Source organism: Falco peregrinus, chromosome 6 (assembly GCF_023634155.1).
Source record: "Falco peregrinus isolate bFalPer1 chromosome 6, bFalPer1.pri, whole genome shotgun sequence".
NCBI lineage: Eukaryota > Metazoa > Chordata > Aves > Falconiformes > Falconidae > Falco > Falco peregrinus.
The window spans coordinates 36,164,559-36,179,119 of NC_073726.1; the positions used below are offsets into that span (position 1 = coordinate 36,164,559).

General features: G+C 36.4%; 1 protein-coding gene across 9 annotated transcripts in view; it reads right to left on the reverse strand.

Moving 5' to 3' along the window:
• Positions 1–14,561, reverse strand: part of CNOT2 (CCR4-NOT transcription complex subunit 2) — a 91,502-nt gene that overhangs the window by 16,801 nt on the left and 60,140 nt on the right. For all 9 annotated transcript variants that reach the window (XM_055807371.1, XM_055807372.1, XM_055807373.1 and 6 more), the window contains 5 exons: positions 8,604–8,670; positions 5,187–5,334; positions 4,390–4,572; positions 1,530–1,609; positions 293–418 (listed from right to left, as the gene is read on the reverse strand). In XM_055807371.1, the coding sequence (XP_055663346.1) occupies positions 293–418; positions 1,530–1,609; positions 4,390–4,572; positions 5,187–5,334; positions 8,604–8,670 (604 nt within the window). The remainder of the gene's footprint in view (positions 1–292; positions 419–1,529; positions 1,610–4,389; positions 4,573–5,186; positions 5,335–8,603; positions 8,671–14,561) is intronic.

The following is a 14,561-nucleotide window of genomic DNA, read 5'->3' on the forward strand; positions in this document are numbered from 1 at the left end:
CAATGAAAAAACAACCGTCTAGAGCCAGCAGCTTCAGAGTAATTATACTATACAGACCGAAAACCCCAGCCCCCTCTATTGACAGTGAAATTAAAGCAGATGAGTTATAATACTTACAAAAGCCTGAGAGGACTCTCCAGTTACAGATATATTGATTATTTTTTAAAATGAGACGCAGGAGCTCAAGTGTCTGGCATTTTTGCAAAGACTACCTATTTGTCTTATGAACAGCAAAAGGCGAATCAAGCAAATACTAGTTTCATTCAAAGAGCTTTCAAAGGTGTAGTCTTACCATAGGGTGCCCTTCCAGCTAAAGGGTTTATTAATGGAGTTGGATTGCCACTTCCTTCCCTTCTGTTTCTGTCTGCTAGTGCTGGAAAATCTGAGAGGTCCAGTCCTGTCACATTTTCACTTCCATCTACAATAAAAAGAGGTATTTTAAATTCCCTTATGTTTTTTTACTCAAAGACTTCATTATGTACAAGATAAATGTCAGGCACATTTTCTTTCTCCAAGCTGATCTTTTTAATCTTACTACAGTTATCACAAATAACTACAGCCTCTGTGTTATGAGGCTAGCCTAAAGACTGTCAAGATGTTTGGAGTTTGTTTTCAAACAATAGCTGGTCAACAGTATTTAGTGACAAGGTCTACTCATTTTGAATTAAAAGACTGCGCCGACTACCAAAATTACAGTACTAGGATAGGTAGCCTGTTTAAAATTTAAGGAGCTATTAACAAAAAATTTGAGAAAATAACCCATATTAGCAGCAGTATCAAGGAGCTTCTGTCTTGAGAAAAGGTAAGATAAAGCTGAAGCAGCCATAGAGCCAATGCAGCGCAAGTTACATGGGATTATTTTTTGATTTGCAGCAGAAAATACTACATAGGTGAGGCCACAGCTGCAGCTCTGCAAGATGTCACAAGGTCCCAAGAGATGCCCAAACCCTTCCACTCTGTGTTGTCACCAGCAGCTCAAATTGTTTCATATACATAGCCACCTACAGAAATGTAAGCATGGAAATCGAAGGCACAAGGATATTTCCCCCTCTCTAGTTCATTAAATTCAGGTGAAGAAGAAATTCCCAGATTTTTTCAATCTTTTTAACCGATTGAAAGGATCACACGTTCAGCTATTCAAAAGGCATTTGAGATTTCAAAAAAAATGCTTTCTCACTGCTTTTACCCTATAACGTTTTCATAGAGAATGGATAAATCTTTTCTTCTCTGATCCCCTTTTCAATTCCGTAAGCTATTTTGCATTTCTGACTAAGTATAATCTACAGTCATGTGATGTACAGTAACTATTCTACAGAATAGTTTCACCTTGTCTTCAAAAGTATTAAAATCCACTGTTATGAAGTAGTTAACAGTTTCATAGCACTGCTCTCAGAGCACCATTTCTATGGAACAACTGAAAATTATAACAAAGTTACACTCCACCAGAACACATAATTTTCAAATTGACCAATTTAAAAAAAAATCTCTCCACTGTATTTTCAGATCAACGTTAATCAGAGGAAACTCACCTGTTCCATTAAAAATGTTACTTGACAAGGAGTTATTCATTCCAAAAGCCTGATTTCTGTTCATCCCAAATCCAGACATACTGTGAAAAAAATCCAGGAAGTCAGACAAAAGGGGTACTTTACTTTGCAATTTCCAGTGGAAGGCATTTGGGGCAGGGGAAAACCTTAAGACACTCATAAATTGTATCAAACTTATGCAATCCACATTAGCCTAAAATCAGTTTTTAATTATTTTCTATTATACTTCTGAAAACTCTGAGAAGCAGCAGCAGGCACTGTATGAAGACAACAAGAATGACTTCAAAAGAACTAAGTTTTTAATAGCCACTGTTTGAGATATCTGTCAGCCAGCAAGTTACAAAAAATGTGATTATTACTCAAGAATTTCATATAGAAAAATGAAGCAGCAGTAAATGCAGCAGCAAAAAAGTCAGACTGCAATCCACCCATTTGCAGGTGGGAAGCTGGGTCACAGAAGTGATCAAAAGTTTGTCACGATTCCGTTATAAGCTGAACAGTTACGGCGTGCAATCACCACCATGTACATATGGGATGGTCTCTGCCACACAAGGACACCAGCTAAATTAAAAGGTTCATGTAGTCAGGCAAAAATTTTTGAAGACATCGAAGTACCACATAAGACTACTATGGTTGGAAAGACACCCTCACAAATGATCTGCTTCATTCTGTGCAAGCTGGAGATGTTGAGAAGCCCAAAGGTAGGCCCCAGTTGAGTGAAATTCTGAACTGCTGACCTGTGGGAAATTACAACATTCATTTTTCCCCTGTAACAGGATGGAAGCTGAAGTTTTAGAAGCTTCCATATATAAAAATGTCAAACCATTTCCTGGTGAAAATTTTACCTGCATGGACTTTTTTCACAGTTACAAATCTGAAGTACTTAATTCCAATTTGAAATAATCCTAAGTGCTTCATTTTGGACTGAGACATGAGGAAAGGGAACAGTTAGACAAGACTGGTCCTGTCCTGCTCTGCTTTCCCAAGGTGGTGTTATTTGAAAGACATTCAGATCTTTGACAACTCACACATCTGTAGAAATCAATTCCTGGTATCATTTGTGAATCCTAGACCTGGTGAGAGCACCAACAGGAGGCAACTCAATCTTGAAGGCATATAATCTATCCTGATGACAGACAGTATTTCTCATGCAATGTTTTTGTTGTTTGCTTTTAGAGTAATTAGAAATAACCATCTTAAGAATTGCAGGGATAAGAAAGGGATTAGGCCACAAAATGCATATTCTCTAAAATTATTTGTAACTTGTTTTACCAATGTAACTAAGAAAGGGAAAGTGAGCTATTTTTTATGTTCAAAACCCTAAACACTTCCACTGCTCCAATTAAGGCAACCATTCAGAAAACACTTCTTGGAAGTCACAGAATTCATGCACTTGTCAAGGGAACACCATGATTTTTTTTCCCCAAGTATCATTTCAAAATTATGTTAAATATATCAATTAACAATTGGGTTATGTACTAACTACTGCCACACTTCTGTAGGCTAATAAATTGTGCAATAAGAACTTGTCACTGTTCCAGTGATATTTCCTTCCCAGCTTGTAATTGAGATACACAATGCAAACAGGGAAAGATGAGGGTTTTAATTCAAATGCTCCTACGAACAGGAATTTCATTATCTACCCTACAGCTGAACTATATTTAAACAAGTACCTTCTATACATATAACAATCTCCAAAAAAACTGCATGAGGAGGACGTGATTAAGTACATTACCATTTCAACCTTTTATGACACACAAGTTTGAAAAATACTTTAAAATATAAAATTATATTTTTAAATTATCATCTCCTTTACTTGCTGCTATGCATCACAGGAAAGAAAAGGCAAATTTATGGAATCAGAGGCAAGATACAAAGTCTTCTCACACTCCAGGAACATTAATGGCTACTACCAAATCTCTATTGCTGTGATTGAGAAAAGCACTTTTATGCCTGTATCAGTGAAATTACAGACCTATATTTAGCCTGACCAAGTTTCAGGTAACTGTGACATTAGTTTTCACCTTCCTTTACCTATGTTGCAAAATACTAGATACTTGTCTGTGCTCCCTGTTAAGAGTCAGTCCCCTAAGGAAGGGCCTGAAGGGACAAAAAGGACAAAACTGGGAGCACAGAAATCAGGAGGTTGTGGAATGAAGCCTGGAAAGCAGTCCGCTGTGCAAAGCTGTGACTCCACACATTAAATAATCAGAATCAACACACTTTCTGTGAGTTTATCACTATGAACTAAGCATAAACACAGCACCAAACACAGTTAAAAGCCTAATGACTATGATGTTAGAATCTCGCCCAGAGTTAGAAAACCAGCAGAAGTGATTGAGAAGCTTTTAGCATCCAAATGAGCACCAAATTCTTAAATGAATGGCAAGCCACTGTTCTCTATATTATTCTAGAATTTGAAAAAAGTAAAATACTAGGTCCCTACCGTGTCTAGGTCAGTTAACTACTCTTCCAGAATAACTACTGTGTTTTTAAATCTTGCCTCGCTTCTTCCCAAAGTCATAGATGAACAGTCTAAAATGGATGCATATACCCCCAAGAAGAAAATCAAGATATGGTTCAAAAACAAACTTGGGAACACATCAGAAACATCATTTTTTAAAGAAGCAGCATAGAAATTCAATAGTCAGAAACAGAACTTAGCTTAAAGGGCTCAAAAAACTTGTGTGACTATTAAAAGCAGCTTCAAAGTTTATTGCCAGGAGACGAGAACATAGAAAGCAGCTTTCGAGCTTATTGCAATGGATAAAAATTAGATTTCCAGAGTAGCATTTAAGCATGCCCATGGCTGCACAGGGATGGTCCAAGTAAACAGCCTTACCTGTTCACAGTAAAAGGTTGTCGAGAGGGTTGCTGCTTTGGCATACATATTATGCTTGGAGAGCTTCTGTTGGGGCTGCCTAACCCTGAACTGCTCATGCTGTTTGTCCTGCTGGGAATTCCAATGCCCTGACCAACCTGGGAGTGGTTCATCATATTCCTAGGATTCATAGGCAATATCCCCCTGAAAGAGAAAAACCATCCACAGAGATGAATCTGTACCATAGTATTTGGTTACTCCTTTAGATTACTAATGTAGGGCGGACTCTGAGCTGTTGCAACTTAATTTGTGCTTAGCGTCAATAAAGCATGTTTGGATTACTCTCTATAATTAATGTAGGTTTGGATTTCTTCAGAAATACCAGGTGACCCATTACATACTAATCAAGTCCTTGGTCAGGTTTAGATAAATACTTAAGTATTATGCATTTGAAAAGATGTTACAGCTCTTTTAATGAGCACTTCAGACCTACTACATTAATATTCTTATACCATGTATGACATCCATACAAAAATTTTAACTGTACATTTACCAGAACAATCAAAAGCCTCTTACATTCTGAAGCAGAATTTGCCAGCAATGTGTCCTTTACATACAAAAATCAAATACTGTCTTACAGTAAGTCCTTACTGTTTTACAGTATTATTTCCCTAACACAGGTAGTGGTCGATAGAAACTACTTTGCTTCTTTTTTTAATTAATCAGACTGTAAAGTAGTTGAGGCAAAATATGCAGAACATTTAACAAGAGCTCTGCAGAAAGACACAATCGCAGAAATATTGGCTATCAATAAATACCTGCTCGGAGATGGAGGCGTGTGAAGTGACATTGTTGGTACCCCTGTTGTTGGCGTTACGTGGCTCGGTAACTGAGTGCCTTGTGATAAGCTGCGATTTAACTGAGGGGTATTGTTGCTCATTCCCCTCATTGGAAGGCCTAGTGCACCTATTGAAAAAAAATTCAGAGGGGTGGAGATATAGAGCAATCAGGAACAAAGTATTCTCCATCATGTGTAGATGGAAACAATTTACACTGACAACCCACAAAAAAGTGTAAAGACTGAAGGAAAGTGCAGTGTAAAAACTAAGTCCTTGCTTGCATAGTAGAAGACCAATTATCTCAAATTTAGTCCCATTTTTGTTAAACTTTAGAAAGGCTCTTTAAGGAATTTCTGTATTTGAGTTATAACAAAATTTTGTTTCCTTTGAGATGTATACTGCAGAGAATGGGTTCAGTTTTCAGTTTTTTGATGAGGACAGGAAAAGTGTAATTATCTCAAAGAAGGCAGCATTTTGAGAAAATCAGTAACTGCACTCAAGAAATGTGTCAATTACTTCTGAATAAACTGGTATTTATTTGGCCAGTATTTAGAACACTGATCTGTCTTGTTAAAAATTAAGCAAATTTTTTTATTAAAGGAAAGCTATGAATATTTAGTTAACAATAACAGTGCTTTTAAGACAACAAAAGCAACATTCTAGGCCAGTTCTCTGTAAAGTTTATGTTGCTTCTTTTTGATAACAGAATTTCAGTGTCCACGATCAAGTCAAGTTCAGCCTCTGGAGAAAAGAAAGCAAGCAGAACTTTAACTGCTCTCTATTGGCATTTAAAAATATAAAGATTTTTAATATTGTGATCAAAAGTATTTTCTACACCAACAACTGGGTGTGACAGAATAAAGTAAGCAGTTCAGTGAGGTAAAAAAAAGAAATTAATTTTAACTCAGAACAGCAAAAGATAACACATTGCTGCCCTGTTGCAAAATAGCAAAAAACTTCATGAAGTTTCTCATCATTCTCGCATTGCTTTTCTGTGTTTATGTAGTTTCAGAATTATTTTTCAAAGATGAGAAAAAATAATTTAGTGCAACATATCAATAGCAACAAACAACATACAAAATGTGACAGCTCTAAGTAACGGTCCCTATTGCTTTGGCATAAGGCTGCTGAGGTAGAAGACTCACAGAACTCAAAACTATATCTTGCAGGACAAACAAAAGAAAAATTATGATGAATCAGCAGTATCCCCTGCAGAAGAGCTGAATGTGCCAGCGTATAACATGATCAAATACTAAGAACACAAAGAACAGACATAGCATATGCTCAGGTTTATTATCATGGACAAGGTCTGAAAAAACCTCCAAGTGACTTGGCTCTCACACCTGAGGAACTGCTGTCTGTCTGTGTCCTACCCTATAATTTGCAATCCAGGAAGTTTCCTGTAACACTCCAAGATTTGATAACACTTATATTTATCCCTATACACTCAGATTAAGATGCACTGTGACTTGCTGTAACAAGCTTCTTAATACTTCATTAAATGCTGATTATATCAAGGTGTTCACTGTAAATATTTTGGCAATTTGCTGCATCAGAATAATTTCAACACAAATATTATAAATAATTTTTCACACTGATTAAAAATTACATGGAATTTTAAAAATGGTAAAGAAAAAATACATACACTTCCAAACTAGATATGGTACACTGCAAAACATGATTACAATATTCAGGTTAATTTAGTGCAAGCATTTATTTCGGCAAAGCTAGTTTTACACTAATGGTTATTTCTTGTTGTTGGCTTTCTTAAACTAGAATTTTTAATGAGTAGGGCTGTCACAGTAAAGCAGAACCATATTCCTGTGGCTGGCAAGTAGGGGTAGTTGAAATATTCTCTATAAGGAAAAAAAGATTTCTTTTTTTTTTTTTTTGCTTCCTTTTTCCACTTTTTTAACTGAGACAAGAGATCTGCATGGGCTGTACTGGAGGCTGATCAACCAAGTGGCCCATTTCTTGTCTAACAGCTAAGTTCAAGTTACATTAACTCTATAACATGAAATCTTGTTCAATGACTTGACAGCTACCAATCTAAAAGTGCATAGGCATTATGAGCTTTGTTTTTCCTAGAAATATTTTTAAGCATAAGCACCAACTTCAACACAGAAGTTTTGTGCCCCTTTTTCTCAATATTTAGTAGAAACTGAAGCCTGATAATATTTAGTTTTTAGCCATGCATGTCTCCATGTTAGAGAGATTATGTCCTAGGCACCACAACCAACTGAATGAACAAAGTGCACTTAAAAAACAAACAAGTAACTGATAAACAGAACGAAGAAACTGCTTCAGTATCTTTATACAGTTAAGTCTGAAAGGTTCAATAGTGCCAGATTCAGGACACAAAAAAGCCAAGAGCCAAACACAACTCTCAGCCTGGCCAGAAACTGCTCAGATAAATTTCAGTAGCATAATCAAATGTCAGTTTATATTACATGGTCACTCATCAACAGCCATTGAGATAGTGGGGGGGTACCCCACTATTTTTTTTAAACTATTTGAAGAAAGCCGAAAGAAGTTGTAAAGGCCATGCATCTAGCAGACAAAACTTTTAGTTTGTCCAGATAAAAAAGTCCAGACTCTCTAAAGTACTCTGAAGACACCTTTTCTTGAATCCAAGGCAGATTCACTTGGCAAGAAAGTTGCAAACATTCAAAAGGATACAGTGATAAGTGTTCACAAACCCATTTTACTTGTGTATCTAACTCATATTCCTAGTCACTTTCTGGATGCACCTCTCAGCTACAAGGAGGTTCGGTTCTCAACACTGGCCCCTGAGTTAGGTGGCTGGCGTTAGACACTGTGACTGTTGCTCTATAGGTCTTCCACTGCAGCAGTATACACAAGACTGGCAGATACAGAAAAAAAAATCTTCACGGGATGGGAAAGAAAAAAACCAAACAGTGGTGCAGAAGGCAACAATCTTACCAGCATACTTCTTTGCCAAATGCAAGGTGCCAAGCATGTACACAAGATTTAATTAGCTGCTGTAGAGCACGAAATATCAGTTATGATTTAAGGTAGAATTTCCTTCTATTCCTTACATATTATTCTGAACCAGGCTCATTTTGGCCCAGCTCACCTTCCTTAGTTATTCCTTCAGAGAGTCACTGTTAAGTCACAGACATTCTTTATAGGATGATGACATTTGGATATTTAACAGCTATACAGTGTCAACATATGACACTTTGCATACTAAACACTGCAAAAATGCATACTAAGCAAAGCAAAAATGTATCTTAAAAAATCACGCAAATAAGGAGACTTTTTTTAACAATCACCAGGAAACAAAGCCCTATGCATGTTTTTTTATCCAAAGAGCATGAAACTAGAACATATTAAGCATAAAATAAACATATCATCAATAAAAAGAATTCTTACTTTGTTGCCCGTATAAACTTGCCCCAAACTGAGACAGCTGACCTGATGTTGATGGTGATGCCAGCATCTAAAATATAAGAATAAAAAGTTAAAGACACAAAGATATTATGCTATCTTGCTCTGAAAGTTTATAACAGTAAATTCTTTTGCCAAAAAAGTCAAAGCAGCAACTGAAAACTCATTTTAAGTCATCAAAAGTTTTAGAAACTTCCCAAAAATATCTGCACAGTAGCAACTGTAACAGCATTATTACACATCAATAATAATTTATGACTTTAATAAAAACACTTTCTTCTACTTGTGACAAATAGCATAGAGGAAGACTTAAAGCTTTCAGGTTTTCTACCCTTGTAGCTAAGAGACCCATCTTTACAGAGGAAGAAATACTCAGTTATTTAAATTTTTTACAGGGTTTTTTTCCCCCCTGCAAAACATCCATCACAGAAGCAGATCAATCCCTGTTCAATGTAATAACAGCAAGTGCAAAGTCCTATATTATCAGTTACAATAGCAAAATGCGGGAAATGAGTTGCAAGGTAGCAGCAGGTATACAGAAACAGATGTGAACTCCAGATAAGATTCCAATGTTAAAATTACAATGTACCACCCCAATAGGTAGCTTCATGCTTGAAGACATCACGTGTTACCAAATATTTCCATTAAAACCGTCTTTGTCAACTTTCAGACATCACACAAGAAATCTGACAAACTAAAGACACTCTTGGGAAGAGTGAAATAAAAAAAAAATAATCATGACCTATGAAGGAAGACTGAGATTTGGGTTTACATACTCCAAAAATAAGGCAACTGAGGCAGGGACATGACACCAGACTTCCAGTCATTGCTGTAAGAGGAAGAGAATACACTATACTACACATTGCTGCAGAAATGGAAATTATTAGTAAATCTGAGAAACAGGAGATTAGGCTAAATACATGGGGGGAAAACAAAGCCTTTTGCAATCTTAAGGACAGTCAAGCACCAGAACATCTATCCTTGGATGTTTTTAAAGAACAGATTCGATTTTCAACAACATTAGGTATTGTTGACTGTCCCTTGGAGCAAGGAGGCATATTAGTTGACCTAATCAATCCATCTCACAACAGAGTAAGACTCGTACTTACTGACCCATGAGCAAATGTCTGCTTGTTCAGTACAGTAGTTTGGAACTTGGATTGAATCTTTGCATGGTTTTGAGGAAAAGAATGTCTGGATTCTTACACATACGGGGATTTCAAGCTTTTTCAGCTTGAAAGTAAAGAATTCAGCTCAAAATAAATTTTACTGTGATAAACTGTAAATTGCTTTGTTGACTTTATCTAAACAGACGTAAAACTCAAACTTAATAAACTGAATCTGCTAGTTGTCTATACTGGAGCCAAATCTAGATAGTAGAAATGAGAAAGACAACATACACTGTAGACACCAAGTATCAAAAGCAGCATTCATGCCCGTAAATCATGAAGTATTTATGATTTTTTGAATACATCAGAAGGCATAAAACCACAAATTACAGCAGGCAATTACTGTATACGATCAGAAAATGCATCAAAAATGTCACTCTAAAATACTATATAGTCACACATTCTGAACAAAGTGCACATATTTTATAGTAAGCTACTACAGCAATAAACATCCACACTTAAATATACAAGAGGTTTGAAATACTAAGACAAAAACTTCCTGTAGAAAAAAAAAGTGCCAAACTGGACCAAAGCTCTCCTTTCTCAGTGAAGAACTGTCTGTGAACAAAAAGAACACTTTAAATAACTACAGTGGCTTCAACTCAGCACCCATGCAGCAAAGTTCACAGGCCATATCTGCATCAGCAAGTTACACAGCCAGTGAGAAGTGCATTTGTAAAAAAAAAATAAATTTGGTCCTGAGGGCCTAACATACACACTGTATGCATTTCTAGAGTTAGCTGTGACTAAAACACCTGATGCCATGAACTGGCTGCCTGTTAGTGAGTGGAGCGTGTTTGGTGCACCCCTGGACTACCTCTTCCAGCCTGTTTTGATATCAAATTCACTCACACTACTGCTCTGCAACACAAACCAAAGCATGCTGAAGTGGGGACCCTTGGAAGACAGACTTCAAAAGCATACTTCAAGTTTGACAGGTTGGAAAATCCCAGAACACCTTGTAATTCCTTGGAAAAAAATAAGAGAAAAAGTTCTGAGACACTTTCAGAGACAATGATAAGGGCACAAAAGCAAAAAAAAAAACCAACCCCCCAAAAAAACCGACCTACAAGCCCAAACCAACTAGACATTGAGAGGGAAACTACCAGCTTTGGGACAGGTAAGCAAAACAGTTAAGCAAAGCAATGATCCTGTAAGAACAGCTGCTCAGGACATTAAAAAATTGCTGTAATGGCATGTAATATAGAAAGCAGAAGACAGTCAAATCTCATGTAAAACCCTTTTATTTGTAATAACAACTTGGATACAAAAATAAGACTAATAAAAAATCACAGACTTGAGAGGTACTAGTTTACTTGAAAGAAAGGAAAAAGAATGCCATCTCTTCTACACAGAATACTACTTGATTTTTTTAAAATTCAGTTAAAAGAAAAGGAATGGCAAATAATAGTTAATGAACACTGCTTATTAGAAACTGGATTTTCTTTTGAAACATTACAAAGTAGGTCACATGTATTGTGCCATTTGCTTTTACATGAAAAGATAATTGCAAAATGACTTGTAGAGAAACCTTTATAGAAAACCATAATAAAGGCCAAATATTAAATTCAGTAAGTCTAACAACTAGTCTTAAAGTCATAACACACTTAGAACATCAAAGAAAACAAGCCTCAAGAAGGAATAAATATGAATTTCTGTGGATCTTCTCCACACTGATTAAATGCAGCATTTCTCAAACCTAATGGAGAAGGAATCTTCTGTATGGGTATCTCACTTTCTCTCTAGTTTATTTTGTAATATGCCAAAACACCCTCCCCAGTATTAAATACTTTTTTTCTGTCATAGCTAAAGATGACCATTTTAAACTGATCTTTTTCTATTATTTCTATAGAATTTAGGTCAACAACAAAACAACTAAATTAGCCAGAACCTCAACCTGTGCTATCAGGACCTTTATTTGCATTCACCACCTCTGAGTCACTATTATAGTCTACTCAAATTTGGTCTACCAAAAGATTCAGATGAACACTACTAGTATTAAACACATTCCTTCTGGCATTCTGCAATCACTATTTTACCCGACTGGTCTACTAGCCACACGACACAAAATATAATGGCTGAAAGTCACTCTTCAATTTCTTTTAGTCTACAACAGCCAAAGGTCATGATAACCTTAATAAAAACTAAAGCAGTCTAACCCTTAGGGTGACTAAAGCTCTTCCAGTTGCCAAGATCTTGTAACCTTTACCCAATTATGTTAATATATTAGGAAAACAAAGGCTCAGAGTTATACCTGCAAGAACCTTTGAAAAACAAAACGTACTAAATGACTGAGGTCACATCAACAAACAGCACATTCCAACAATATGTATACAATACCAATTTTTTTTAAAGAGTGATTAACAATCTTCAATTGAGTCAAGGAATTTCTGAAATAAGCTTCTGACACTGATAGCTTTTCCTGTACATGTACAAAAACCCTCCACTCTTCAAAACTTTGGCATTTAGGTTTAGATCAATCTGCCAGTGGTTAACAGCTACAAAACTCAAATTGTGAAATAGCAGGGGATTTCTGTTTCTATTCCAACCTTGTATGACGGAACTAGACTGATTGTTTCAATAGACTTTCCCTGTACATGTTGTTAGGAGACAGAGGATGCCTAAGACTTGCATCTCCCACAGAGCAAGGAGGCAACTGAGCAAACAGATCTTGTGAAACATGAAGCGTGCTTTATTCTCCTAGTGTATGGAAGGACCACCACTCAGTGGTACTGGCAGACTCATGGGCTGAATTGGTAACAGTCAACTAAGATGTGAACATGATTTTACTCCCAAGTCTCGAACAGTCATAGTGCAGTTCTGAACATGGAAGATTCTGCATCTAAACTTGAACCAACTGATGATCCAAGCAGATGGCCCAATTTTTCTGGACTGTTCCACACCAAAAATTAGTAAGCTGTAAGGTACTATCAAGCAATTTCCTATCCCTAGTGATGAATGAGATTTTACTGCAACTGCTTTCACTAGCTTGTGATGGGTTTACTGCAATAAATTACTTTCAGAGTATCAACAATCTCAAAAAAACCCCCAGCACCAGCAACTGCTTAAATTTGCCAAAATGCTGAAAAAACTGCCGCACTTTACAACCATCCTGAGAGACTGGCAAACACAGGCTGAAGCCTCCTAGAAAGCAGAGGGAGGCAGTGGGAAGAGGCCCAGCAGCAAAGCTGGCTGACAGGGTTCCCTGCCTCCCCCGTACTGCAGCATCCTGCCTCTTAAGCAAACCCCCCAACTTACCGAAGGGACAGCTGCCTGTCACCATAACTGCCGAGGTACCATACCTCAGCGCGGCGGCACCAAGAAAACTCCATAAAGCAACACTTCTGCAAAGGTTTCTATATTATGCAGTTACAGCCTAAAGCTACTTTCTTAAACACAAGGCAAGCTGAAGTTAAAATACATCAATCCAACACTACAAAGTGAACTCCTAAAAGCAAAGCGTGTTAGAATAAGCAAATAAGTCTGTGAGTAATATCTGGTCTGATAAATGATGCGTTTCTCACAGGTGCAAACATCAGCATCATTTTGTATTTGCACTACTTTATTTCTGGTACCTGCCATCTGTGCTGCACTATTTAATAATAAAACAGCTGACCCACAGCCTCAAAAGAAGAAAGTGTTATACTTTTTATGTTATAAAAAATAATAATAAATCAAGCCAACAGATTAAAAGAATACAGATTTTTCTATACTCTGCTTGTTGTTTTTTAGTAGTATTATTAGGTAGGCCTCCTCTAGATTACAAACCACCTTTTAATACTGTGCTCACAATATACTCATGTTGCAAGAAAATATTTCCAAATCTCAAAATCAGAGATCAATACAGAAATTCTGAAAACCTTATAATTACAGGGTACTATCTGCAAGTAAAAATTATTACCAAATTATTTGTGATATACAAAACTAAATACAATACTGAAAAATAAATTATTCAGTCATTCAGATTTCATCATTTACAATTGTGGTCTTCTGCCTCCAGTGGCACTTGGGAAGCACAAGGAGGTAGAACTGCATTGTTGTTGGCAGCAGTATCTCAAGATCTGAAAGGCAAAGTGTTGCCTTGAATGATCATAACACTATTAATATGAGGTTAACATGACTATTAAACTCTCAAAAAAATTCTCCCTGGGTAGAGACATCCAGTTTGATGGTACAGTGTATTAACGAGCCAAAAGATTACTGAAAACTTGTTGAAAACTGCTACAAAAAATGCCATAAACAACTAAGAACTAGAAAAATAAAGCAAATATTTTCTTTCAATTAAATAACCACTTGCATATGAAAAAACTTTAAACAAAACAAAAAACCCACCCACACACTCAGTAAGTAAACCACCAATACTACAATACAGTATGTTCAGTGAACTGAGTTATTGTGTAAGAAACCATAACCTCCCCCTTCTAAAAAATGCAGATGTTATGCATGGAATTAATCCGGTCCAAGGAACCACTTCAAATGCTAAAGCAGACATACAAAAAGTATTATGTATTGTTAATTTAAGTGGAGATGCAGTAAAATATAGCTTTTAGATGAAGTACAGAAACAACACCTACCACAGTCATTAAGTTCTTCTATAGGAAAAAATCTAAACACAATTTAATCCTTGTGACAGAATTTCAAATTGTAAAGTGATGTGAAATAACCAATTCAAATATATACTTTTTGCAAACTGTGTGACAGAGAGGGAAATGGGGTTTTATACACTAAGTAACATTAGTTTATCATTTGTTTTATTTGATAAACCCATCCAGGT